This window comes from Sphaeramia orbicularis, chromosome 4 (genome assembly GCF_902148855.1).
Source record: "Sphaeramia orbicularis chromosome 4, fSphaOr1.1, whole genome shotgun sequence".
NCBI lineage: Eukaryota > Metazoa > Chordata > Actinopteri > Kurtiformes > Apogonidae > Sphaeramia > Sphaeramia orbicularis.
In genome coordinates this window covers 35,043,607-35,071,378 of record NC_043960.1, presented here as the reverse complement: position 1 = coordinate 35,071,378, position 27,772 = coordinate 35,043,607, and the positions used below count along the sequence as shown (strand labels likewise).

General features: G+C 39.9%; 2 protein-coding genes across 6 annotated transcripts; one reads left to right on the top strand and one right to left on the bottom strand.

Moving 5' to 3' along the window:
- The first annotated feature begins 4 nt into the window (after positions 1-4).
- rai2 (retinoic acid induced 2) lies at positions 5-11,151 on the top strand. Its single transcript, XM_030132780.1, has 2 exons — positions 5-142; positions 7,595-11,151. Exon 2 carries the CDS (start codon positions 7,671-7,673, stop codon positions 9,318-9,320), a length of 1,650 nt encoding a protein of 549 aa, XP_029988640.1. The 5' UTR covers positions 5-142; positions 7,595-7,670; the 3' UTR covers positions 9,321-11,151.
- A 2,307-nt stretch (positions 11,152-13,458) lies between these two features.
- LOC115418307 (sex comb on midleg-like protein 2) lies at positions 13,459-27,772 on the bottom strand. 5 transcript variants are annotated; one of them, XM_030132722.1, is made up of 15 exons: positions 27,636-27,772; positions 25,578-25,675; positions 25,278-25,352; positions 24,967-25,037; positions 24,194-24,428; positions 22,697-22,785; positions 22,374-22,617; positions 19,258-19,523; positions 18,473-18,566; positions 18,175-18,378; positions 17,869-18,030; positions 17,480-17,608; positions 17,168-17,389; positions 16,311-16,462; positions 13,459-15,308 (listed from the first exon to the last, which is right to left on the bottom strand). In XM_030132722.1, exons 2-15 carry the CDS (start codon positions 25,597-25,599, stop codon positions 15,183-15,185), a joined length of 2,091 nt encoding a protein of 696 aa, XP_029988582.1. In that variant the 5' UTR covers positions 25,600-25,675; positions 27,636-27,772; the 3' UTR covers positions 13,459-15,182. The 5 variants fall into 5 exon arrangements, with proteins under 5 accessions (XP_029988582.1, XP_029988585.1, XP_029988586.1 ...); XM_030132725.1 differs by having other exon boundaries at positions 16,311-16,459; XM_030132726.1 differs by having other exon boundaries at positions 17,168-17,386.

Below are 27,772 nucleotides of genomic sequence, written 5' to 3'. Positions count from 1 at the left end.
GCTCCAGTCTGGAGTGGCTCCGACGGGACCGCAATGAGCAGATAAATAGCAGCCTTATCTATTTATTTAAAGACTGTTCGGGGTCTTTATTCATCCTGTGTTTTACATTTTGAGTCTGTTCATCCGCTCGTCTTCTTCAGAGGTAAGTAGATATCCCTGTTTGGAGCTAAACTGAATGAGTGTGCGTGGAATTACATTAAGGAAAGGAGATGAAACAGGGTGAGCCAAAGGGTTTTTCTCTTCTTTTTTTTTAATTTTTTGCGTTTTTTTCTTTTTTTCACGAGCTCGAGCTTTAATTCGTTTTAACGGTTGCACGTGGGGGGTATTTACCTATAGGCGCGTGCTCGGTTTTAAGGCGCATTCAGGTTTTTATTTATTATTTCATTGGTGATTTTCGGTGCTAGCTTCACGGACTGTTTCGTGAATAACCTCAGCGTCTGTCAGCTTCATCTGGGTATATTTTTTTTTAAATATCACGCACCGGGGCATGAACTTTAGAGAAAACGGGTCATAATTTACAGCTCCGGGACCCTGTTGTTGCATTTAATGGTCAGTATGTGTGCGGATGCGGCCGCGGAGCCTCATGCGCACTTCTAGCGTTTGCACAGCCGAGTGATGCGTGGAGCCGTGCGCATACGCGGCGCACAGCCTCCCTGCTTTTCATGGCGAACGGTGGGTCTGCTCCACTGTGGGACCAGACACATCAGTGACCGGGCTCTTAATGCGCACAGCCGGGTTGTGGGGGAAGGTAGCAGCAGAAATGTCACCGGGGAAGAAAGAAAGAACCGAAACCGCAGGAAAAATAACCTTAAATGAACCCAGCGGTGGCACGGGCAGCTTTAATATACTGCGTTTTTTCCCCCGTGGGTGTCCTCTCACATGTAAAATAGGAAATAAATAACACTAGGATAGCTCCCATAGAGGCACCTTTACATTTTAATCATAGCTTGTACACAGGAAGACTCTCTACAATCTATAATTACCGTATGGTGCGTTCAGGGTGTCACGGAAACGATGCATTTAAGGTTGATTCGTAACATTAGGTTTGTTTTTATGCTCATGTTAAAATGTGTATGTGTTGACACTTCAGTACTGCTAATTTACATACATTTTAGTCGCGTTCTGGCTCTTTACTGCAAAGAATGTTTGTGCCTTGTTCTGCATGGCTATATCGATCCCCATTTTCACTCAATAACCTCCAAATGATTGATTCTTGTTCTTATCTCCTTTATTTGACCATGTACTAAACATTAAATAAAAATGCTCTATACCTGATTAAAGCTTTCTATTTAATTTCTGTCTCCAGTCCCTTTGGCAGGCAAAAAATAAACTAAAGGATGGTAGAAAAGAAATTGAAAGGTCCAAAAAAGATAAATAATTGCATTGCAGTTTATACTCACATAAAGTGCATATTTATACAGACTATACTACACAACATAAAGTGCATATGCTCCCATCCAAGAATTATCCAGGACCGATCCTGCTTTGGTTTCTGAGATCTGACAAGATAGGGCAGGTTCATCCAAAAGGCAGTCATTAATAATAGGTGAATTGATCACTATAGACACTGTCACTGCCACCTTAGATGACTCACCAAGAATACATGTACAACAGTTTACTCAGTATCATTCATTCATTCATTTTCTGAGACCGCTTTATCCTCACCAGGGTCACGGGGGTCGCTCAGTATCAATAAGTAGAATTTCTAGGGGATGTGCAGATCACTGATATATCATTGATAATATTTGCTGATATTGGCCAGTATCTGCAGCTTCATACCTGTCTTTTCACTTATGGTAGTGGTAGATATTAGTTTTGTCGTCTTATACTAAGTGTTTTTTCATAATTTTCAATGTTTGATTTTATGTTCATTCAGAAATAATGCGATGAAGCACTCAAGGTCTTTTAACTATGTTGTATTAATCACAATAGTTTCTTTGTTAAGGGAGGGGTAAAGAATAAAAACAAGATAAAGAAAATGAAAATGACTTTAGCTATATATTAGTATCTGCTTAGAATTTTACAGTTAATCCATCCTTAAAAAATTCTGAGGTTAATGTGGGAAAACTACTTAATAACCTAGTAGTTGTAGAATATAGTCATGTAGACACAGGCTCTAATAAATACTAATAGAGCCATTAAGCTGCTCACACACAACTAGTTAACAGTGAATCATGTACCTTAAAGAAAAGTCTTACATCGTTTTAATCTTCTAATAGCATTTGAGGATTTCAGTAAGAGACACTGACTTAATAATTATGACCATTCTAATTGTATTGATCAGAAAAATGTGAATTATTCATCAAATTTGACTTCCTTCGTGACAATCAGAAGATGGACTGAGAGACAGCTGGTTGCATAAAAGAAAATCTGCCCTGATGTGACAGCAGCCTGTGTCAGTCTGTCAGGATGCAAAGCTCATGATGAGCCTGTGTGTCTCTCTAATGAGATGTAATTGGCTATTGGAGCGGAGGGGTGTTGAGGGCGATGACCTTTAGATTATCAGCCGTGCTACCTTCATCCCCGATGCTTTGTTTCCTCTGGTGTAAACTCTTACATCACATGCATGTAAATGAAGAAGTGAAAAGACAGGCAGAGAAAACAGTTTTAACGCAACTGAAGTTAAGGCATTGTTGTTTTCTCTCCAGTGTACTGACGTAGTAGAGCATACATTCCATCAATGAGGCAAGGAAAAAAGGGAAATGTGGAAATCATTACAGTAACGGGGACAGGGGAGGGATTTCGTTTGGCTCTCTGTTAGGTCTCTTCTTGCCTATTTCCTTAATTAGCTGTTACTGGCTGGTGAACACAAACCTCTTACAGATGACGTCTCAAAGATACAAACGGCAGGAGATGCTTTGCTTATCTTTTCCATGTTTAAACCAGGCATCATTAAATATTCAGGATCAAGATTTCAGGTTTGTTTGTGTTGCATGTTTTTAACATGAGCTCATATTGACTGAAAACTGTGTAACTGTGGCACTATTTTTAACAAACTAATCTGCAAATCATCTGAGGTGGGGGACCGTCTGATAAACTAGATTTAGGGAGATTAATATGTTCACCCTGGAGGCATTTGTGTAGCGTTTATTTTCTGACAGTTTGATGTGAATATTTGCCTGAGCATGGCGATACACAAGTGTGTCCAGGCTCTTTAAGAGGTGTTGGATTTAGCCAGAGGGTCTGGAAGCTGTTCCTCCGTTGTGTTTGACTGCAGGGTCGTGTGTTATGTGAGCTGAGTTTAACTTGGAGCTAAAGAAGAACTGAGGACATGTGCTTCCCTGACTTTCAGGCGTATTAGTGCCAAGTGTACAAGTTGAATCAAAATGTTTTGATGCGTGTGTGACATCTGTCTTTGACCTTGCCTGTCTGTGATAACACAAAGACAAAGCAGAGTCACAAAGTCCAGGAAAAAACTCAGTCTCTCTGGTTAAACTTCCTTCTTCTGCTCGTCTGCAGAGTTTGACATTACACTCACATGATTCACTTGAAGAGGAGGAGGAGCAGCGGGCTGTGAAGCACTGTGCTGGAGGGGCAGCCCAAGAACATGTCACCCTGGTTGTGATTACTGCTTAGCATCAGGTCACTTGATCTTAGGGCTCACTGTAATGACCCCTAATTGCACGTTTTCTTACTTCTCATATATCAGAAATGTTTTAAAAATTTATGATGTTATTATTGGTGCTGCAAAAAATCTCTCTTCACTTTGTGTACAATTGGGCCAAACCACTAGCGTCCATAACAGTAGGGGAGTCTGTACCAAGAAAGACCTCTTTCACATTGACCAGTGAGGCTTTATCGTGTCACAGACCTCATGACCATGTTATCAAGCAGGAAATGTCTTGCCTCAAACTTCCTGGAATGCAACTGAGACCGCAGCATCAAAATGCTGGAAAATATAGATCTTGATTTCCAATTCAAGACCTTAATTTAGAACATTATATCCCCTTTTCAACCTGAAAAAATAATTACAAATGATAAATGTGGCACTTCTGTTTGGAAAATGGACTGTCGCACCACTCCTGTTTCCCATAACCTACTGGATGAGACCACAGTTCATTTAAGTTTAATGAGTTTTTATTGTGCTTCTTTCATTTTCACTTTTGATTTCAATGCAGTAGGAAGGATTCAGTTATCTTTAATACTTTGAGGAGTTGGCTATCAGGAGTTTTATTCAGTTATTCATGTAGTTACTCATAGGTTTTGCTGGTATTATAGAAAATGATTAACAATCTCATTGTTCATCAAAAGTGCCACATTGTACAAAATCATTTAATTCTCATATTGTCTCTGTGAGCATCTACAGCATCAGTCAAAGTAAAAGTAACAAGATTCCATGTGCAGTTTTAGTCTTTGTGCCGTGCTCATTTTAGTTTTTTTTGTCCAAACTTTGGAATCTTTGAAAGCAAGGCAATGATTTTCAGTGATATTGAAAGTACACAGAAAATAGAATAAATGTATAAAACTCACAACAAACTACTGAAACAATTTACATTCAGAAGCGGAGTTGTGTTAAACATATCATTTGTACAGTTGAGTAAAGTTTTAATGTATGTCTTACAATTTTCCAAGTATGTGCAGTAGAGAGATTAATGATAAAAGAGCTAAAATCATTTCTGATTGTTAGTTTACCTTCAGTCTGAGTATTCATTAACTACAATAACCCTGGATGAGGCTTGGGTGTTTGTATGTAGTCTTTTACACACATCATAACATGCAGCCTCATCACTCATAACTGACACTTCCCTCTCTTTGCACCATTAAATGCCAGCTGACTCCAGTTTAAGTTGGCAAGGGAATAAGGACAAACCCTCAAGCTATAAATACACAAAAGCTTTTATTGGATACTTGTCAGATATATTTTAGCAAGTTTTTGTATTCCCAAGGTGCACACTTTCCAGACCTTTCCCATGTGTGAAATGGCGACAAGGTTATCGGCCGAGTGTCTGGCTGTAGGATCGTCCGTGTAATCCATCAGAGCCCTATTACAATGTCTCATCTATACTACAGAACAATATAAAACCAGCCTGGGGGGATAGAGGGCTCCTCCTTGCTGCTCACTGAGGCAACCCAACACCACATGAAGGCTGTTTAGCAGGAAAAAAAAAGTGTCACGCTTCTGCAGGAAAATTGGAACTGCATGTGTGCATTTAATTGAGTTTTTTACTTAAAAGATAGTGCAGACTTTATTGTTACATTACAGCTTATTTAAAGTCTGTCCCCTTGTATGGACTGAACATTATCCTTGGATCTTCCATCAGTATGAATAATTGACCTCGCTGACATCGGATGCATTGTATCTCTAGGCACCCTTGGGACGCTTTATCACTACAGATGGATGAGGGTTGACAGCCAGTGCAGGCGGGACCTGTGTTTTGTAGTGGTGTCGTGTAGTGAGAGCAAAGCAAGTGCACAATGAGCTTCTAAAAGCATATTAACAACAGGAACAGATACACAGATAGATCTGTGTCAGTGTAACCTTCCTCTGCAGATATTGTTGTTGGGGTGGTCCTCTGTCTGCAAATTAAAAGCTTCCCTCCCTTCAGCTGCATATGGCTAATCACTCCAGGCTTAACTTCTTCAGCTGGGGTCCTTAACCAAAGGAGAGGAGTGGAGGAGGGGAGGAATTGATGAAAATCAAGAAAGAAAACCCTTTCAACCCTTTCTCTGTAATCAGCACAGAATCAGCAGCGTAACAAGCAGGGTTATTACAGACTGAAGACTAAAAATAAAACTAGCGGTAAAAAGTCATTTTGTTAACTGAAATAAAAATAAAGACAATAAAACACACAAAACTGCAATGATACCCAGAATGGTGTGTGTATATAGGTTTTCTTCTCAGTTTCCCCCAATTTAAGACATACTAAAACTAATAATTGCACTAAAATGAGTAAATTATTGAAATTGAAGATAACAACTACTTATGGACTCATAAAAACAACTTGAACTTAACCTAAAACTAGCATCAAAAACCAAAGATCCATCTGTAATGTCTGTGATAACGACTGGTTCACCTAGACACAGTCTTAACAGATGGTCATCATTACTTTCACTCTGGTCTGATAAACACAGGTCTGTGTTTACCATCGAACTGTGAATCACTGGAACACATGCAGAAAACTCTGATCTGGGACATATAGTACATAGTCTAAATGACATTACATCCTGTACTGTTTGCAGCGATACATGATATGCATCTATCGAATTTGCAAGTCTTTTTGATTCTAAAATAATCCTTAATATACTAAATATATAAATCCTAAATAATTAGGATTATACTGTGAAATATAAGCAAATTCACACATCCCAATATACATCATTTGTAGGTAATGTATCATGTATTGTAGGTAAATATCATTAATGCCTGTTTATGATATACTCAATAAATTAAAGAAGATAATTAAAGATGTAAGTAAAGATACATTTTATAATGTGACTGTATTATTATTTCTTTGGCAGAGTGCAGCTTCCTGGACAGTGTCAAACTTCTCACATCCAGACCACATGTATGTGACAGAAGTCACTCCTCCTGTAGTGGGAGGTTCTTCTGTCTGGGCTGATGGCGTCTCCCTCCTGTTCTGAATTACCACATTCTGTGTCACGTTCCCTCTCCTCGTTTGTTTGTGTCGACTTCATGCAAATTTCCTTCCTGCATCTGGCACTAGGAAGAATGTAGTGTAGTACAACTGATGAAAAACATTTCCATTAATAATGCAATTACAAAATAGTATAATGTATTTTTTTGTAATATCATGTAATATGCACTGGTCATATATTCTCAGATCACACAGTCTTAAAGGAGTGATATTTTACTTTTTTAAATGGAATTCTGCATTTCAAAACATTTCCCTGTCGACATGACCTGTAAATGCTATGCTTGGGTCTGAATTCTTCATTAATTCAACTCCACAAGTCTATTTTCAACCCTATTTCTGAGTAATGACAGCAGAAAGGTCATTTTGAACACTGGCTCTCAAATGAGTCACTTCAGGCCCCACCTCCTCCAGGTTGTTGACCATGCTTTCTGTCCCGTTCAGCCACTTTTGTTCATTAATACAACCAACAACTGAACATTTTAGGTAATCAGCTGAAAGTTTGGACATATTTTCAGTTTTTAGTACAGCCGCTGCTGCTGATAAACAATTATAGCGTACTCGGAGAAACATTCGTTGGAAGTCTTGACCTTGTATGTGCAAATGTCGTGACGTAACTAGTTATAGACATAACAAATTAAGCAGGAATTGAAACAGATTGTAGAAATCCACTCGATTTTTCACCAAAATTAATATAAAGATAGCTTTGCGGCACGGGGGGGGGGTTGAAATTCAAACTTTTGCAACTTTTAGGGTCACCAAATACACAAATAAATGTACCAAAGACTAATAAAAGTGGGTTTAGACCCCTTTAATATATGGGATAAATGTTGTATATCAGATCTGTGGTGTTGCTGAGCCCCATGTATTTAACATCATGTAAGGTATGAGTCTTTCAGACCATAATATTCGGTGGGTTTTTACACCATAGTTTCCAGTTTTGGTGGCATGTATAACTGATTGTTGCTAAAACACTAAATATTGTGTTTTCTATGTTGCAGGGCTGCTAGAAGAATAATGAATGCATCCTGTCACTAGCACTTGATGAAGATTTGTCCTCAGTCATTAGGTTGAATAATGGAGGGCAGTGACAGTGCGTCAGTAAATATGGCTCAGCCTCAGACTGATGTGTGCAACGCAGAGGTGGGAGGAGGAGGAGAAATGCCCGGAAAAGCAGAGAATGGAGTAAATCCACTGATTTCCACTGAATCCTGTGATGACAGCGCAACAGGACTGAGCAAAGGAGGGGTCCCTAACTTAACAGAGGCCCCATCGGTGGTGAGTCCCACTGCTGAATCTCCAGGAGGCGTGGCTCTGAAAGTCGCAACAACTGTGCTTCATCCAGTGTGCCTGGGAGAGAGCCCGCTGATGCTGCCCATCCACCTCCAGATGGCCGGAGCAGCCGGGCCCCAGCTCAGCCAAATGGGGGCCGCCCCGTACTTGATAACAAGCCAAAGCCCAGTTTCTCTACCGCTGGTCTTGGATCAGCAGGTCCTCCAGCACATGAGTCCCTCTGTGATTCCTCAGGCTACTAATTGCCCACAGTTGCCACTCCAAAACAACGTCCTGTGTCAGAATCCTTTAACGTTCGCTTTGCCTCCAGGAGTCGACCAGAAGTCTGCAGGACAAGCGCAGGACGCCAACCTGCTGTCTCTCCTGCAGAATCCGGCATTTGCAGCCATCTTGCAGGACCTCTTCCCTTCTTCTCAGGGGGGTTCATCCACCTGTCAGTCACCAGGCTCCAACTTCTTCCCCCTTCCTCCCTTAACGCCTCCCTACACCTCCCCCCTGGCCCCTCTGGTCCCTCCTGCAACTCTCCTGGTTCCGTACCCTGTCATCATCCCCCTACCAGTGCCTCTGCCAGTTCCTCTCCCCATCCCCGTTCCTGTCCCTCAGACCGAGGACTCAAAGGGGAACGTGCCAAAACCAGTTTGCACTGTGAGCAAAAGCACTCAGACTTCTTTAAAAGATACTACCTCTCCTCCTCTGTCTTCGAGCAGATCCACGACCACATTCCAGACACAATCTACGTCTCCGTCCTCGCTTCCTTCAGACGAAGGACAGGCTCTGGACCTCTCCGTCAGGGCAGTTGAACCAAAACAGGAATATCCTAGTGTGCAGCAGGACAGTGTGCTTGACTTGTCGGTGCCTGGTGTGAGGAAAAAGTGTGTTCAGTCATGTAGCGTCGGTGGTTCCCCAGGACGTGAGCGAGAACTGGGTCAGGATAGTAGTGCCACTGCTTTGTCTCTGGGCGTTGAATGCACCCAGACTTTAGATTCCAAACTCCTGGGCAGTCTGGCTTCACTGGAGTTCAGCCGGCAGCATAAGTGGGTGGTTGACAGCAGCGCTGGTGGCTCTAGTTCTCTGGGCCCTGAGGCATCACTTAGCGGAGCTGGAAACCTTGAGATAGTCAGCGCCTCCCAGACGGCTAAGGTCATCGTCTCTGTCAAGGACGCGATCCCCGCCATCCTCTGTGGAAAGATTAAAGGCCTTTCAGGGGTATCCACCAAGAACTTTTCCATCAAACGAGACGGTAGCCAGGGGACGTCTCTGCAGCAGCTCTACGGCGTCCAGTCAGTGTCCCAAGGAGAGCAGCACGACCCCAACGACCCGCTTAAAAAGGTTCCAAAAAACAGAGCTATCAAATTGAAGAAGGTCAGCTCACAGGAGATCCATTTCCTTCCCATTAAGAAGCAGAGACTTGCAGCGCTGCTCCCCAGGAAGTGAAAGTGCTCAGTGGAGGGGGATTAATTGCTGCACTGCTCTCTGGTAATCCCTCTGGAGCGTATAACATAAAACACATGTGGGGACATTCTGTAATCAAACTCATACACTTATATGTCCAATCACAGCCCACAGTTTGGGTACAAAATGTTGCAGAAACTCCTGAATGTGGGACACAGCAGTAACAGTCTTCTGAAGTTCTTTTCTGAATTGCTGTGCTTTTTGCAAATGCACTACTCTACAGTGTTACATTAAACCAAGTTTAAAAGAAATGTTTTGGCAGCTTAATGGGCTCTCCATGTGGCTTTGGAGACTGTCTTTATAAATCTGAGATGTTCAAGAACATTTATAATTACAGAAAGACACATGGGTTAAATTTTTCCATCTTGGTCCATGGTTTGTTTCCATATGTAGTTTTTATCTAAGTGCACTGAAGACCTAAAAAACCTGATAGTTTAGGTTCTTACTGTTCGGGGGGGGTTGAGCATTATGTAATTGCAGGACACGACTGAGACTGTTAAAACACGTCCCATCATTGGAAATTCCTCTAGTCATCAGTAGCTCACTGAAGCGATTCGTTCTTATGTGATTGGTCGGGGTTTAGCATGACAGGCTAATAACGACTTGGCAAGAGGGTCGGAGCCAGAATTTCATCAAATGAATGTTGGCAAAGGCCCTCAGTCGCAACAAAATACTGTACATTCTTATTTTGTTAAACAGCAGGAAAATAGGGATTTCTTAATTGTCTATAGGCTTTTCCAAATTCACTGGTTTGTCCAACATGACAAACTCCTGCTGTTTCCATTAACAGACTCATTTACTGGATCTAAGAGGACGATGAACTTAAACTGTGAAGGGGAGACGAAGTGAAAGGGAAAATTCTGAGTAATGTTTGTATGAGCGATTGATACTGAGGCAGAAATAGTGCAGTGACAGAAAACACTTTGCCTGTATTTATTACGTGTGTGATTAGTCTGTTAATAGAATCAGTATTTGGTGAAATGCTTCTTTAGACTCCATCTCCCCTTTCTGAAATTTGTCGGTGTTTGTTCCAAGTGGTTTGATGTCATTTTTCTTCTTGTTTTATTGTGAAGCATGGTATTTTTCAGTCCCATGGTTACGACCCGAGATGTGAATGTGAGCGTGTTGTTTTGTGTGTCGGTTTATTTATCCTATTGAGTGCACTTTGTCATAGTTTAGTTGAAAACACAGGGTGTCCTACCTATTCTGTCGCCCCTTTGTGATCATGAAATCTAGAAATTACAAGCCCAAGAAATAAGAGCCATATGTAGACAGTCTGTGTGAAGAGCAGAGACATTACTAAGGGTGGGAAAATACCTAAAAATTACATTTTACGAGCTGGTCTATTTATATTGATGTTCATAAGTAATTACATTTTACACTCATGTCTGCAGTCCGTTCAACAGAAAACTCTTTTCTTTGTTCCCACAGTGATGTAGTTGGATCTAACTGGTTGTACAGGACTTTATTTATTCTTTGTACAACTTTTATTTATACAATCTGTGTGTATACTGTACAGAATGGTCATTTAGGAGACACAGTGTGAGTTGATATTGAGAAACGACTTCCTTTTGGCCATCTCAAGAAGCATTTTTAGCTTCCGGAAACTTATTTTGATGAAGATGTCAGTGAAGTAACACCAGTTGAAATGTGCTGGCAGTCCATGTTTGCTTACTGTACAGTGTATGTGCTTTTTATATGACAGTGAACTAAAAGTCATAAAGCCAAAATCTGTGTCTGAGTTGTCAGTACTCTGTGTTTTTCTCTGGGATGAAGGTAAAATGTCAGGTAAAAAATTGTTGAAATGTTAGAATAAAAGCTAGAATTCACTTAGTTATGTGGCTTTAAGGCTATGATAAGGACAAAAAAAATGAGATATTTCAAGGATAAAGTTATAAAATTTTGAAATATCAAATTATTATGAGAAAAGGTCTTTTTCTACTTTGGTGATCATAAAACTTAATTCCTGTTTGTTTCTTTTTAGACATATTTTTTAAATCTATTGTCAGTTACTACTGGTCTATTATAAACTACTGAAGCTTTTTGCATCGTAAAGGGACCTTCGAGACAAAAATACACACAAAAAGCTGCTATAACATCATCCTATAATCAATATTTTTTCTGCTTTTTTCTTCATAAATCTCTTCAGCCTTTTCACTCTGATCAAAGCTCCCAAATGTTCAGTCAGGTGTGAGGATTTTAACCCTTTACACGGCAGTCTGAATATGTGATGTCACTTGTATTAAAAAAACAACACAAAATATGAGATATTTTCCAATTAACCCATAAAGACCCAAACAGTCACCAGCGACCAGAGCCATCTAGTGATTTCAACTGTTTAATTTCTGTTAATCCACTAATTATTTCAATACATGTTAATAATTGTTGTAAAATGCAGTTTGTCATCTTTTCATGGTCAGCAGATATGACCCATTTGGCTCCGTAGTTACCATGGAAACACCGACATCTTCTACAACATTGATTCACCAGTAAAAGACCATGAAGTTGGATCAATGACAGTGGGGACACTTGCTTTTCCATTCAATTAATGATATATTTTGTTGAAAAAGTCACTGCTTCTTCAATTTTTCTCTATTTTGATGTAATAACCTTTGAATTTACTGAGTTTTTCAAAACGTCTACATGATCAGTGAATTAAATATGGAAATTTCATGATTTACACTGAAAAACGCAAAACACAGAGGATAATATTATCATAAATGGTGGTAAATCACTTAAAAAATGATCACTTAAAAATATGAAGAAAAATTCATTTGGGAACTGCCACAAATGCCGCACTGGGTCTTTATGGGTTAATCCATGGCGCAGGGGTGTGGCATTGTTTTATATCAGAGTTTTCAACATGTCTAAGATTAACAATAACACTGACTTCATTGCACTGGTAGTTTTTGTTCATTGCAGGACCTTCATGGCAAAAAAAGCTTCAGACTGACACTCAAACCATATTTGTAAATGTCCAAATACCAACGCAATGAAATCAATGTTGTTGCTACTTTTTGGCACATACAAGACTCAAAGACACCCCCCCAGTAATAATCATATATATAAATATCTTTTTTTTTCATGACAGGACATATACTGTGACATCATGTATTCCATTTGGCATTTAAAGGGTTAAATAGTTCTGTAAAATGCAGTTTCTCAGCTTTTCACTGGTATCAGACATGATGCATTTGGACGTTCAGAGACTTCATAGTGAATCATCTACTGCAACATCAATTTACCAGTAAAACTAATGTAGTCTGATAAATGACAGTTGTAGGTCCTTGAGTTTATGTTCAGTTAGTGATACATTTTACTGAAGAAGTCTGTTTTTTTCATCAGTTTTCTCTTCTGATATAATAATCTTTGAATTTACTCACAGCTTTTATGAACATCTACATGGTCACTGAATCAAATATAGGAAAAAACCTGATTTATACTGAAAAATGCAAAGGATATTAAATAAAATGTGATGAATCATGTGATAAAGGAAAGGTTATATGTAGAGAGAAATCTAAACAAACATATTTCTAGGTCTTTAAGGGTTGAGAGAATCTTCATGAGACAAAAGCTTAATATTAAAGTTATCTAAATTCCCAGCTGGAGCGAACACAGCAGTCTGAGCCCAGTGACTCCTGTTTGTATTTGATACAGACATACCTTTTCATTTCAATGTTTTCTCATAATATTATGTTTTGTCTGACTTTATTCTTGTAATATTCCATTTTCCTGTCTCAGTGTGGCCCTGATACTATAAGATCCTCCAGTATCATTTCATCTACTGCATGTTAGATAGACATTGATACTCATGGTTCATTAAGAGGGACCCAAAGAGGGGAGAGGGTTTCAAATATTTTGGCTCCTGATTCACATAAATTTTCATTCCCATGAAGTAGTCCAATCGCAAGAGGCTCCTTCCAGTTTCTGAACTCCAGCCAGGTCAGTGACTGAAAGCCTCCACAGGCGACTGAAAAGTGCTCTTGTTCAGTCCTTCAAGTGTGTAAGCGAGTGTTGTGCAGTTTGGAAGCTGCAGTGTTTGGATGCCATGTTACAGCAGGACATTTCCCATTAATTTAGGACACACACACACACACACACACACATACACGATGTAAAATACTGACCATGTTGGATGACAGTTTAATCTGTACATGTACTGAGGTAATATGGAATATGTTTTCAGAATGGCTGTCAAAATTTGTTTTCAGATTAAGCTCAAAAGCAAAGTTTGGTGATGTTACTTTTCTGGTAAGATTACAAAAAATCAACCCAAAAGACTTAAAAAATCTGTTGTAACACATGCATGTCTGTAGTCTTGTTTATAAAAAAATACACAAGATCATAAACACAGGTCAGATTGTTTATCTGTTGTGACATAATAGACAAGTGACTTTATGCAACACGTATTTTTCAAGTACTTTAAGAAGACGCAAGAGGGAAATCGACAGCACTTCGATCCTGTGTCGAATATCATATGGCACAAGTACTTTTATATCAGAGGAGGGAATAACAGGAAAATTCTGTTATGTGTTATTATAAACAGTATGCTACAAAAGCTTGTACTAACAAAGACCACGTAAACCTGAGAAATGTCATATAGGTAAAGCAAGGCAAAGTCTAGTATTGAGTATTTCAACTAAAAGCGTTGCAGTAAGTATTAAAAAAAAAGCAGAATGGAATCCACTGGGAGAGATTCACCGTGTCCAGACTCTTCACATTTCTAACGTGTGTATACGATTTCCTTAAAATATTAAAGTTTCTACAAAATGTACATTCTGTTGCTGATATTCATGGTTAAACCCATAAAACTATACACATCTGTTTTCATTGCTAACAGTGATTGCAACGGTCAAAAGTGACAACACTGAGGTTGCAGGCATCCATGAAGCTAAACTAAATGATTATGACTGATAAAAATAAAGTAAGCATATAAAGCCCTTAGAAATGTGTTATTTTCACTTCCTTAACAACCCGTCCATTGAAATGAATACAGGCTCAGATAACTTGGTATAAACGGTTTGACATTGATAAAAACTGCATGGAGGCCGGTGGGAGGCAACTTAGGGCTCGCTAAGACACGATACATGATGCCATTCTTTTCCAGCATGCCACAGCACACAGGACACAGTAGATTTTTGCAGCAAAACTAATGAAAATGCTAAAATACAACATGATCCCTTAATAGTTGATACTGAAAATGTCCCAGCGAATGAAAGCTTCTGTCTGACGTGTGAACGAAAAGGAATGCACTGAGAGGCATTCTTCAGGCAAGCAGATGTACCTATATTTCAGGCAAACGTGAATAAACATGAACTGAAAACAGCTAAACGGCACGAAAAGCATTAAAAGCCTCTTGAAAATGCACGGGTAAGAACGTCTGATGGATTCTTTTTGTCAGTATACCAACCCTTCCTTAATAACTGGAAATTCAACAATAATAAAAACATTATATAAGAAGAAACATTCTCCATCTTTGGGGATCCAAAACCAGGATCAAAAGATTCATCTCCATTAAAAAATGTGTCCACGTGTGCACATGTGCTATGCAATGTAAACACTACGGGGATTATTTTCCTTTGGGATTTCATAAAGTCAATGGTGTCCGTTAAACTTGAACAGCTTTTTGTTCACGGATGAGGGGATGAGGTAATGTGTCAGCAATGCACGGCACACTTCTCCACTCCGAAAGTTGTAACATCTATTGAGTCCCTCGAGGTGGAGTCTGAAGTAACACGTAGCCTCGGTGTGGCCGGTGGCGGCGGTGGAGACCGGTGTCCCGGCGCCGACCCTCCGGAGGCTTATTGCTCATGAGTCTGTGACAGATGGTGGCGGTGTTTCCTGTTACACTTTGCCTTGTTTCAGCCTCTCGATGTGGTGGCATAACTTCAGCGCAGGCCCCAGCTTCAGACCCATGTACTTCATGATCATGTCGCTCCGGAGCAGCATCAGGGCTTTTCCATCGATCTCCTGTGGAACAATGACACTCATTAAGGAAACAGATCCTGAGTTCATTCTGTACAGTGAAAATGGAAGAAACTGGGATCAACACACACGACACATTACTGACTGTATCTATAGCATGAACATATGTGATATTTTTTCATATGACATATAAGGATTGTGAACATCATCTTGGGTTGTTTGAGACATATTTGACCATTTCCTGACATTACATAAATCATACAATCAATCCATTAATCAAGAAAATAACCAACAGTCAAATCCACAATGAGACTGTTAGTTGTTTGCCCTAATTAGTAATAGCTTAAGCTCTTACCAGGGGCAGTCGCTGCTCTGTCTGTGTTGCCATGGTAATGTTATGTGACGCTTGTACCAATATACACGTTATACACCCACATAACTAGAAAAACATCAGCTAAAAACTCAATCAAACCAATTGTTAGACAACAGAACACAATCCAAACAAAAAGCACTTAAATGGGCCCATATCTAAGACAAGCTGCCAGTCCAAGACCAGCGCATGACATGAATAATTGCACAAAACAAAAGACCAATGCGACAAACTTTGCACCACTATGCAACACTATGCAGATCCAACAGTACGTATGTATTTTTTTGGATCATAACTTGGTTTTATATGAATGAATGTTCTGTTAATCCACTGTTTGGGGTGTGTAGACTCCATCTGAGTCACATGTTTGGTGTATAGTGTTCTGTGTTTACAGACTCGAGGAACTACATTCTTTAAAGTCAAACATGGGAATGCAGGTATGATCCAGGACATTAAGAACCACTTTTCCTCCCACACATGTTCTGTTCTGTGACTGATTGACAATACAGGAAAATTAAGAGCTGTCTTGCTGTATATTGTCAAAGGCAGGAGGCGACAGTCCAAGTCATTTTTGCCTGATCATTGTTCTCAGTCAAGGCTAAGGTTGACGAGAGTGACTCAGATCCATCTGTCTGTTGCTGGTTCTGTGGTCTTTCTAAACAGTAGAATTTACTTACATGTTTTCGGAATAGTTCTGCATGTGGAGCTAACGCTGTGGGGTCAGCATCCCTCACAAACTGCATGACCTCTTCAATGGTCCAGGACGATGGGTTTTTACTGGGATGCTGCTCCCGCTCAGACACCTCTGGACCTGTAGTAGAACTGGCTGCTGTCAAGACAGAGCACAGAAACATGAGCTTACAGGACAGAAACCACATTGAGTCAAATGCCGCGTTTCCACTGCGTGGTATCGGCTCGACTCGACTCGACTCGGCTCAGCCTTTTTGCGTTTCCATTACGAAAAAGGACCTGGAATCTGGTACCCGGTATTAGTTTTTTGGTATCACCTCCGCTGAGGTTCCAAGTGATACTAAACCGTGACGTATAACACTGCAGACCACTGATTGGTCAGACAGTTGTCTCTGTGACCCGCCATTTTACAAAAAACAGATGCAGAAGTTTACAGTAAATATAATGGTAGGTTAACCCACATGATAACAGCCCAAAACTACACCATGGTCGGTCGAGGAGATTCAGTCTTTGGTGGCCGACGTAAAAATTCAGATGAGACAATGTGCAATGAGTGAGTTTTCAGCAACTCTCTGAGCAGACGACACGGAAATAACGCGCCGCATTGCTATGACGTCCAGGTACTGTAAAGTCACAAGTATCCTGTAATGGAAACAGTCTCCAGGAATACCGAGTCGAGCCGAGCCGAGCCAAGTCGAGCTGGTTCCATGTAGTGGAAACGCGGCAAAAGATACTGTATGTTCTCCTCATAATATTCTGATACTCTCATTGTTGGCCTTCTTCTGTTACATGAAAATGGTTTTCTGGAGGATTCCTACACTAGTGGGTAGTTTTCTTGCTGTACCTTCAACTCTTCTTAGGGGCTGTGTGGAGCTGAGCTCTGCAGGGTTTGAGGACAGGCGGCGCATGGGTGTGGCGTTGCCGTGGTGATAGAGGCTGCTGGCCTGGGAGTGGTACTCGGAGGAACTCCTCGCTGTCTGGGGTCGAGGGGTCATGGAGTTTGAGGCCGAGTCCATGTAACGCTGCTCCTTTATTAGGCCATTCTCTTCATGGGGCAGGGTCTCTGCTGGAGAGAGGAAAACGCAGCAGACCTTCAAATGTAGTTCTATACACACTTTCATGATACACAGAGCTTTGTGTGCAAAGTGAGCCGGACCTTCTGAAGGGTGGGCCTCGGTACGTAAATGTTTGGGTGACAAAGGGGCTGCGTATGGTGGAGAGACTCCAGAGAGACTCCGTTTACTGCCTCGAGCCAGAGAAGGAATGTCCAATGCCTCTTCTTTTACTGAAACGCAAAAACAGGAAATTAATCATTATGTCTACATGCACAAAATATTTACACGCAACCATACTCCGATTAACGATATCCTAGAGAACAGAGGTCATCAAATGGTGGTCTTCAGGCCACATCTGGCCCGCCGAAGCCTCCCATGTGGCCTGTAGGATATTCATAAACCCTCTTTCTGATCTAAAATCCACCAGACTTCCTTTCTTTCCTGTTCTTACAGTGTCTCTCCTGTTGAAATCAGTGACTGCCGTGCTTACCTGACTTTGTCCTGTCGTACGCAGTGTAGTGGCTGAACGGTTGGCTGCTGAACAGGTTGTCGCATTGCAGGTGACGACACATTGTTTCCAAGAACCGCAGCACAAAGGAAGCACTGGACGCTGAGGGCAGTTTGACCACACAAACTCCACCATCTGTTCTCACTAGGAGGAAGGACAACCTGTTTTACTGCTCTATCAATCATCTGCCATTACACATGACACAGATTTTTCTGAACTGGTGGTCCGATACTGTCGGATTCCAATACACAACAACTGTAACAACTGGTATTGGCTGTGTGTTAGTACCTCGAACGATCTCGCCTCCCCCTGAGTGGGTCTGCAGTGCACTGAGAAGGACTTTGGGCTGGTATGCACAGTCTATACAGGACTGGACCACCTGCTGCAGCACAGCGTTCACTGGACCAGGGCCAAAGTGATCTGGCAGATGCTGCATCTGCTTCCTGTCCAGGTGGGGACCGCAGTTACCATGCTTGTTCACGTACACACACACTGTAATGACAAACAAACATAAGTGACAAAATTAGATGCTGAAATGATATTTTAAGATGAATCCATAGTCTGTGTATTGAACAGTAGTCCTTGCCTGTTGAAACCACAGAGTTAAGACTGGGTGGACTCTCTTGTGGGACCTGGATGCTGGGCAGTTGTGTGGTGCTTTGGAAAATCTTGGACTTTCTCTGAAAAATACATTTGTTTGCAGAAGCACTGTTAACACAAGCACAGATATGGGACAAATTTCCTTTCAAAATCAACTACAGCATGTCTTAGAATATCCTATGAAAATACCATGTGACTAGTTTCACGTTTTCAAACATTATAAGGATTAAGTCATTTTATCCACATTGTATTTTGGGCTTTTTTCATTATATTGATTCTCATATATGTAACAGTCATCTTGGCTGAAAAAAAAAAAAAAAAAAAGAAATTGATAAATAATTTCGCAGGGCTGACTCTGCATAACTACAGTTATTTTGACACTGACTCAGCACAGACATCATGGATAGATTGTGGCCAAAATATAATGTGGGTAACATCATTTGATCCCTACAATGTCTGCAAATAAAGCACATGAACCAAATGGCACTTCTTCTTCTTCTTCTTCTTTTTTTAAAATCTCTGTAGGGTGTATTTTCTTGTACTTGCTGTAGTTCTTTGTGAAGCACTGACTAGGAGAAGTGTAAGAAATGCATTGTGTATTTGTTTAATAGATAAGTTTTTCATTTGCAAAACAAAATGCATTACTTTGCAAACTATTAGTGAATCATAGGGTATCTGTAAAACACGTCTGTTAGGTTCGTGAGGTTTTGGTGGGAAATGTTCTCCATACACATACAGTGTACATTTAATTTTTTACTTCTGTAAGTCTACCTTGCTTCCGGGCTTGGGGCCCCTTTTCTTGTGGGGCCGAGGTTCCAGCTGTGTGTCTTCAGGTACGGTGTCATTTTGGGCAGCAGCTGCCTCAGCCACGGCTTTGAGGAGAGCGATGGTCTCACTCTTGGGTCGACGGCCTCGGACCCCCTTCCTGACGGGCAGAGGGGGCAGAGGGTTGGGGAGTCGGTATGGGGACTGCATGGACCGCCTGTTGGGCTTGGAGGGTGACGCCGTGAGGATCTGCAGGCTCTTAGGCAGGGTAACTGTAAAATCAGTGTACAACAGAGCAGTTAGTATGAAGCCAGTTCTTTTATCAGGAAACAGAGGGAGGATTATGAAAATGAAAAATGGTGCACAATGTGTGCCATTACTCCTGGGTAATTACGGAGACAAAGCAGTGTGCTATTATCTGTGACCCAGTGACAGTCCAGTGTACAGTGATGCTGCTGCCGGGATCAGAGTAAAGAAGGTACTGATCTGGGTTTGGGGAGGTTCATACAGTTCCACCACTTTGTCCTTTTATTTGTCATGCTATATGGCCAAATGTACAACTGTTTATCATTGGTCGTATTTATTTACAGCAAGAGAGACAACAAGAAATAGGGAGAAATAGGGCGGATTTTAGTTGGGTTCATTTTTGATTCCTTCAAGCCAGAGAAAAGCAGGACTTCAAGTGTCCCTGGTATTCCATATTCAATATTCCAACGATGCCTAGATTACTACATGTTGTGGTTTATTGTGTGATACACCACAGATTAGATGCCAAATTTTCTGCTAATGTCCCCAAATTGAACAGGGTTACAACAAAAATAGTAACACAATTTAAAGACAAATAATGCATGGTTCCTTCCCAGAGGACAAAAGTGCACATTCCATATTCTGTGATTGCTGCCTCTCTCTACAAATCACAAAAATCCTAGCCAGGAAAAGATTTACTGATGGAGCTCACTGTCCTGAAGGCAAAAAAACATTTTCATTTTCTGACACTTCACCACATAAAGCAAAGGCCCTTTTACTCAGCTAGTAAATATATTGCTGTTATGTAATATACTCATGCTTCCCCAATGAAACGTAGAGAGAGCCAAATAATAAATCTTCTCTCAAAATGTGCACAAACTCAAAAACAAAGGCCACACTGACAGTGAAGCTGTGGTAGACAAATGGATCCATATTAGATAGGGGAGGAGCAGACATGACCTCCAGACTCTCATGTATTCATAAAGCACCATTCTGCTGTCAGATAAGGGAAACAGAAAAACAAACTACTAGGGCTGTCAAAATTAATGTATTAACGCAGATTAATCCATCATCATGATTAATCTGATTAAAAATGTTAATGCAATTAACCCATCTGCAGCGCAGAGAGACTGAGGCAGTTTGTCCAAGTAGAGTTGCCATTGTGCATGCACAGATGGGCAGTTGATCTGGTAGTGACAAGCAGCAGAACCAACCGATAAAGATGGGAGACGCTAAACAGCACGTTAGCCCTCTGGATGGGAAGTTTGAGTACAAAAGAACCAAGACAGAATAGTTGTTTCAAGTTGTTTGGTTGAAACTGTTGAAGGTGCTTAATAAACACATTAAGTGCGTATGTGTTCCCTTCTTTCTTGAGTCTATTTGCTAATGCAAAATGAAACACGATTAATATAGATTAAAAATTAGCGACATTTAAATGTGATTAATCGAAATTCATCCTCCACAACCCTGTGATTAATCTGATTAAAAATTTTAATCGTTAGACAGCATTAAAAACTACATAATATTGTTGCACTGTTTAGTGAAACATATGTAACATTTCTTTCATAATTTCCTAAAGAGAACCCTTAAAACTTGGGCTCACCACTCCACTCATGAAATGAAGGAGAGAGTGGTAGGACTAGATGGAGAGAGTATGTGCCAAATGTGAGAAAAAAGCTGTTAAAAAGTTATTAACGCTTCATGTTATTATGTGATAAATCTTACTTTTAGAGAGTTCTCTTCACTGGAAATATTTTTCAAGTAAAACAATGGAGTTTGGGGATTCAATGGCAGCGTCTCTTTTGAATGCTGAGTTTGATTATGAAGATTATGAACCAATTAAAACATTATGTTATGCTGCTATGTTTGCAGCTGTCTGTTGATCTGCAGTTTAGACTAAACTGTGACAGTTCTGAATTTATTTGGATGATTCCAAACAGACCTTTTGTTCAGCTATTGACAACACAAACAGACCCAAATGGAGGTGATTTGTGGTTTTACTGTGACTGTTTCGTGGCTAAAAACAGAGCTAAACTAACAGAACTATAATGTAAACTATGAGCTAAAGCAGCACGTGAAGATTATGAGAAAACAGTTTTTGTTTGGGGAAAACTTGATGATACTATAATACAGTAATCGCCTGTAAAGTGATGAGTTTCACACTTTATTCAGGGAGTGACTGTCTGTGGAATCAGCTGTATTTCATCTCTGGTTTTGATCACTGTGGGTGCATTTGGTACATGATCTCCCCCTGTGGTTGTTTAGGGTTTGTAATTACAATACTACATAAAACCCCTTTGAGCAATATAAGCTATCACATTTAATAATACAGTCTATAGTTCAAACTTGAAAGCTATCGCAAAGTAAAAAATATGTTGGACATTATAATACAAATCTTATCTGTTTTCCTTTATTGAGACCATTATGCTACCATACAATTAGACTATTAGCTTATGAGTAAGATGATAATAAAAAAGTTATTCACAGATCAACAGTCAGGCTGACGTACAGATTCAGCAGATGAGTGGTATCACATTTGCTATGTACTTCTGTTATTGAAGAAAATCTATGACATGGGATGGTTAAGTAAATTGGTATGGAATGACCCACCATCCAGAAGATCATGCTGTAAACTCCTTCAACATTAAACTACTTACTATGACAACTTAAGCACTGTGTCAACATTGGTTTTCCCCAGTAAGTCGCTTTGGAAAAAAGCGTCTGCCAAATGCATAAACATAAACATGTTGTGTGTCAAATAACACAGCACAAAAATCATCTTACAAAGTGTTTCTGAATATATGAAAAGCTTGAATGTCATACTTCCGCCTGAAGCTCAGGCAGACCTCTGCTGCCACCCAGAGGGTAACACTTACCACTGTTGCCTGGTGGCTGGAGGCTGTGTTTAGTCAGGGAGCACCAGCCGACAGGGAAGATGTCTCGGGAGTCGTACTTGCACCAGTAATCAAAAGCGCCTCGCCAGCCATCAAACATGACGAATACTTCATCACCCTTCACCTCTCCAATGGTAGCGGGGCAGATGAGGTACGGATTCTTCTTGTCCACTGCCTCCAGCTTCATGCCTGGTTTAAAGTTGTTCTGAGGAGGCCTCAAAGGCTCCTGAAAGTGAGTGTAATATCTTCATTAGCAAAATTAAATTCATGAGGATGTGATAGATCACAGATGACTGCAGACATACCTTCTTAAAAGCTGTTGCTGGTGCCATCTCTGCTCCATTTAATGTTCTCAAGAGAAACATAGGCCAGGAGGAGGCGTTCATCCGAAATCCTGGAGGAGACAGTTTCATCAAATTAAAAAAAGAACATTTATTCTGGATGGATTTCTTTCTGCCTAAAAAAGACAGCTAATTTCTGCTGTGTATATTTATTAGTAGAAGTGTCACATATAATTAAAATTATATGTGAATTCAGAAAATGCTTTAAAATAACCATACTGTACATTGCCACTTGTAATGATTTTCTTTTTACTTTCCAACAAACAATTCCTGCTCAAAATTACTGTCTTCTGGGTCTAACTCTGTTCACTCTCTTCCAAGTTTGCTTTGCCTTTATGCTAGTTTCCTGCCTGCATTGAGTCTATATGGATAAGCGTAAAAATCTTACCAAAAGGAGTGTAATTTCTGACACTATATAAACAATAGAGCATAACTTGAAACAATACTTTTTATCTATTGTCACTGACAATCAAACACATAACAGCTCGCTTTTTCTTGGCCGATTCCAATTTTTCTGCTTTTCAAAGAACTATAATTGGCATCATACACAAGTATCTTTGTAGATTACCTTTAACAGAAAACAAAGTCTATTTAGTAGCTTTAATATTTTCTCCAAAATTGCACCAGGTTACAGAATGATCACTCACTCTCACTCAAACAAATCGCAAGATAAAGTACTGGGGGTTACAAGGCAGTCAAGATGTGGAACGTTTTCAGTTCAAATATGCCTTCTAAAAAAGACAAAATAACTGACTTGGATCATAAGGCCATGGTCTACCAGTAAGGCACCAGAGAAGGATCTGTTTAACATACTAAGGGGGGAGGGGGTCACATAAACACTGGTATTGAAAAAAATGCAGTGGTTTCTATGTCTGTTCAGGTTTAATATTTAAAACCCTTTTCCAAATAAAACAGAGATCTAATTATATTAATCTGACAGCTTGACGTGTGCAGCAGAGTAGAAAACTGCATATGCATTAGACTGAGATACATTGATTATCACTGTGCATTACAACTGATGAATAATATTAACTGAAACCCATCACATTTTTATAGGACAAGCCTTTTTCATACAAATTGAATGAAAGTGAATTGTAGTATGTTCCACATTAGTAGATGAGCAGCTACTCACAGCTTAATTTAGCATCTTGGCACCACTACAGCAGAGATGTGTGACATTCATTTCACTTTCACTCATAAGTTATCTCTAATAAGTTTGTCCTTTGTGTCATAGAACTTTTACTGATGAGGTGTTAGCATGTGTGTGGCTACGACATTACTGTCTATGTTGTTGTGTGCATGACTCAAACCACTGTGGCTCTTATGCATGTAAATCTGACCTGTACAGAGACTGGACATATCTGACACTAATGAGCAGGTCTGTGGTTATGGCCACTCCAGCTGATGACCGTAATCAGTCAATGGATTTGTGTACCTCTGCTAACAATGTGATGTTCTTACCCAGGGGAGGCTGCAGCATATCTCCATTCTTCTCACAGGTTCCAATGGGCTGAATATCTGAGGAGTCAACCAGCCTCCAGAAATCATTACTGTTGTCACTCCCATCCAGGCGGAGCCGAAGACGAACCCCAGTTAGACCCATAACCGTGGCTATACAAACTGATGTGGAGTTGCGAGGGTCATGGGCCTCAAGCTTCATCCCCACCTTGAAGTCGTTGGATGGGGGAACTCGAGCCTGCAAATCAGCATGAAATCACCCAAATAAGTTTAAACAATGTCACAAGAGGTACATTAAAGCAGGAAAAGATCTGACACTCCATCTCACATTTCTGTTTTTATTAGGAATCTGAGTGTGCAAAGCAGACTGAAGGTGTTTTCACCTTTATGTTCGGTTAAGTCAGACTTTACATTGTTTTTCCCCTTGGTGTAATTGGTTTAAGCAGGTGCAAACACAGTGACTGCACTCAGATACAAACCATAACACCTTTAAGTGGAGGTGTTCTGGGTTCAGTCCAAAATAAACCTGAATCAGTGCGTTTGTTCTATGGAACAGAAACTTCAATTTGACCTGTTAGCTTAACCAAAGTCTTTCCTGTAACCAGGTGAAGTTTGCATTTTGGGCATGCAAATCCAAGCAGCTCAAGTTGCCTTTATTTCCTTTTTTGCTTTCACTCCAGATGCATCAGAATACACTAAATTAATGATACGTTTGAAAAAGGACTTCAAATTCATTTACATTGAACACAGTTTAGGGCTCAGATCTATGTACATACCTGACGAAAACAGCTTGGTGGAGCAGGTATAGAAGATGTCTCTTTAAGATATTCTTCCCAGCTAAAGGTATCTGAAAAGAAATTGTAGATATAAATAAATATTGTAAAAAGCAGCAGTAATATTCAGAGCAGACCATTAAAAATGTTCCAAATACTGGCACAGAATGTAAATTGATGTAGCATAAAACTGCTACAGTATGGACTATGGGGCCCAGTTAAATGATTATGTAAACACCTAACCTATAAATCTCCTTGTGTTTCACCAAAGTCTCATCATTTTAAAAAGTCTCAATTTTTTTTGAGAACTTCACCTTTAGGAGCTGAGGGAGTTATACCTGTTGGTGGAACGGTCTTTCCTGGTTTCTCCTTTTTGCCATCTTTCGGATCTACAATAGAAGTTGATAAATTAAAATATTTCATAAATGCTGTAAAAACAGTTACAGAACAAGAACGAAGATACTTATAAGACCCATATTATATACTCCTCCAAGTGTTATAACTCAGACAGAAAATGAGAAAACACTGTGTTGGTCGCATCAGTGGGTGACAGAAAATTTTAAGAGTAATAAAGTTTATGCTCTCTTATTAAGCAGAATCAAATGACTACGTACCTTTAATTGGTGTTTTGCCCATGGTGACTGATGAACAGTGACACAGTCGAAGTGTATGGTAGTGACCCAGTGTGCCTTTGTGCTTGTGTAGTTCTGTTCTAAAAATATTAACAGATATATTATATAAAAATGTAGCACACAATATTCATGCAAATTACAGTTGTTTGTCATTAAACATTCAGAGACTAACTAAACACTAGTAATCTTGGTATCATAATGAAGTGTTGGCTGGTTCTGAAACAGGTGCCACTGATATTCCTAAGTATACAAAAGTACAGATACAAAAGAGTCGAAAGGAATTTGTTTGTTTTTAGAGTCATAACATTTTTAAACACTATACAATTAATGCTAAACATACAGTATGCAGAACACACTGGGGGAAACCAGGAATGCACTGTGCCTGATATTCAGTGCATGAATAAATACACCCATAGCAGCAGACACCATGAAATATTGATTAAACATGCATTATATAAATATGTATGCAGCCTGCAGACTTTGATATATCTTATTTTCAGCAACTATTCCTCTAAGTTGAAGGTTGTGGCTCATATCTAGATGTTGACTTTAACTGAGATATTTTTTCAGCAGAATCTGTCTTCATGCATCAGCTGATGGTTTTACAGGAGAACACTGAAACACACTGTACAGGGGAGACGAAGCATCTGAAGGCAGCACAAAAAGCCGACAACAGCAAAGTGATATTCTGGTCTGTCATCGATAGCTGATACGTGTCTGACCTGATGAGGCACCACCTCTTAATGTTCAGAATGTACAGTGAACTTTGCCACTCAGCTCAAGTGAGTGTCACTTGCACCCAAATAAATTCATATATAAACTTTGAAACGTGCAAAAACAATTGACTTCATCTTTCTAAATTAATTATTTAAATTAATTATTTTTTAAGAAAAACGCTGGAAAATCGCTGTACTTGCTCATCACAACATCCCATGTTGACACTTTAGAACTGAGTTTTAGTGTAATTTACAGGAACAAACAGGAGAAAACTTTTTTTCTGTGAAATTAAGGTTTTCAGGCTACTATGAACAAACGCCAACTACACAGTTGTGTAACAACAATAAAGTAGTGACATGCAGTGTAGAATATAACACTATAAAACACTTTGGAAAATGAAACATAGAGTTTGAGTCCGTGTTACATGCACATTGCCGTGGTAGTCCAATAATGGACACTCCCACACGAGGGGAAGCCTGAAACAAGGTGTTTTTTCTGCGCTGTTACCACAGGCCTGAGATGTGCGAACTAGGACTTTTTATACATTTCAGTCAAATGTGAAGATCGTGTAAGTTTATGACAGAGGCAGCAGTGTGTTAGAGCTCATGACTAAACTAGTTACTTCAGGGAATTATACCCACTGTCCCACGTTTATTTCATATGTGTTACGGAGAAAACAGGACTGCGTGTCCTTTACATCAAGTGACCCTTTACAGTCAAATCTGATTAGGCTGGAGATAAATTAGCCATTTTGAGACACTATTATGAAGCTACCTAACCGCTGTATAAGCTTAATGTACGTCGTATTACAGAAGTTTTCTTTTACCTAACGCTACCACTGGGAACACTGCCTTACATCTGCTGGTTTTAAGTATCTGCACACTTTGCTGTATTTTTCTAATGTTTTTTTTTCCTCCACAACTTACATATGAACATTTACTGACAGTTTTATCACCTCATATTAAGCATCGTTAACTCAGCTAATAACAGCTAGCTAAATGCCAAGATATTGTTTACTATGAGTGCAGAGCATAAAACTGCAAAAAATACACTGTAAGACTCTTCTATATTCTCGGAAGCCATGTTTTCCGTGTAACATTAATGCTATATTGTTCCATGTAATAGTCTGTTCCCAGTGTTGACAAGATTTGCTAGCTACCGCTCTTAGCTAATAACTAGGTTGGCTAATGCTAGCCTTAACGTTAACCCTCTGAAAGCAGTTTCTCTCACATTATCAAGGGGAAATACACATAACGCGGGACGTTTAGCTCTAACCGACTTTTTCCGAGACAATATATTATTTAATCTAAAAAACAAACTTACAAGTGCCGTCTTTCTCTGGTTAAATCGACTGAGGATCCAGACACTTTTCTCTATTCGTCAGCTGCCATTTTTTCCACAAATGTAGTGTATGCTTACACGCATGTAATTTATGCCAAAGATAGTATTTTACAGCGAGT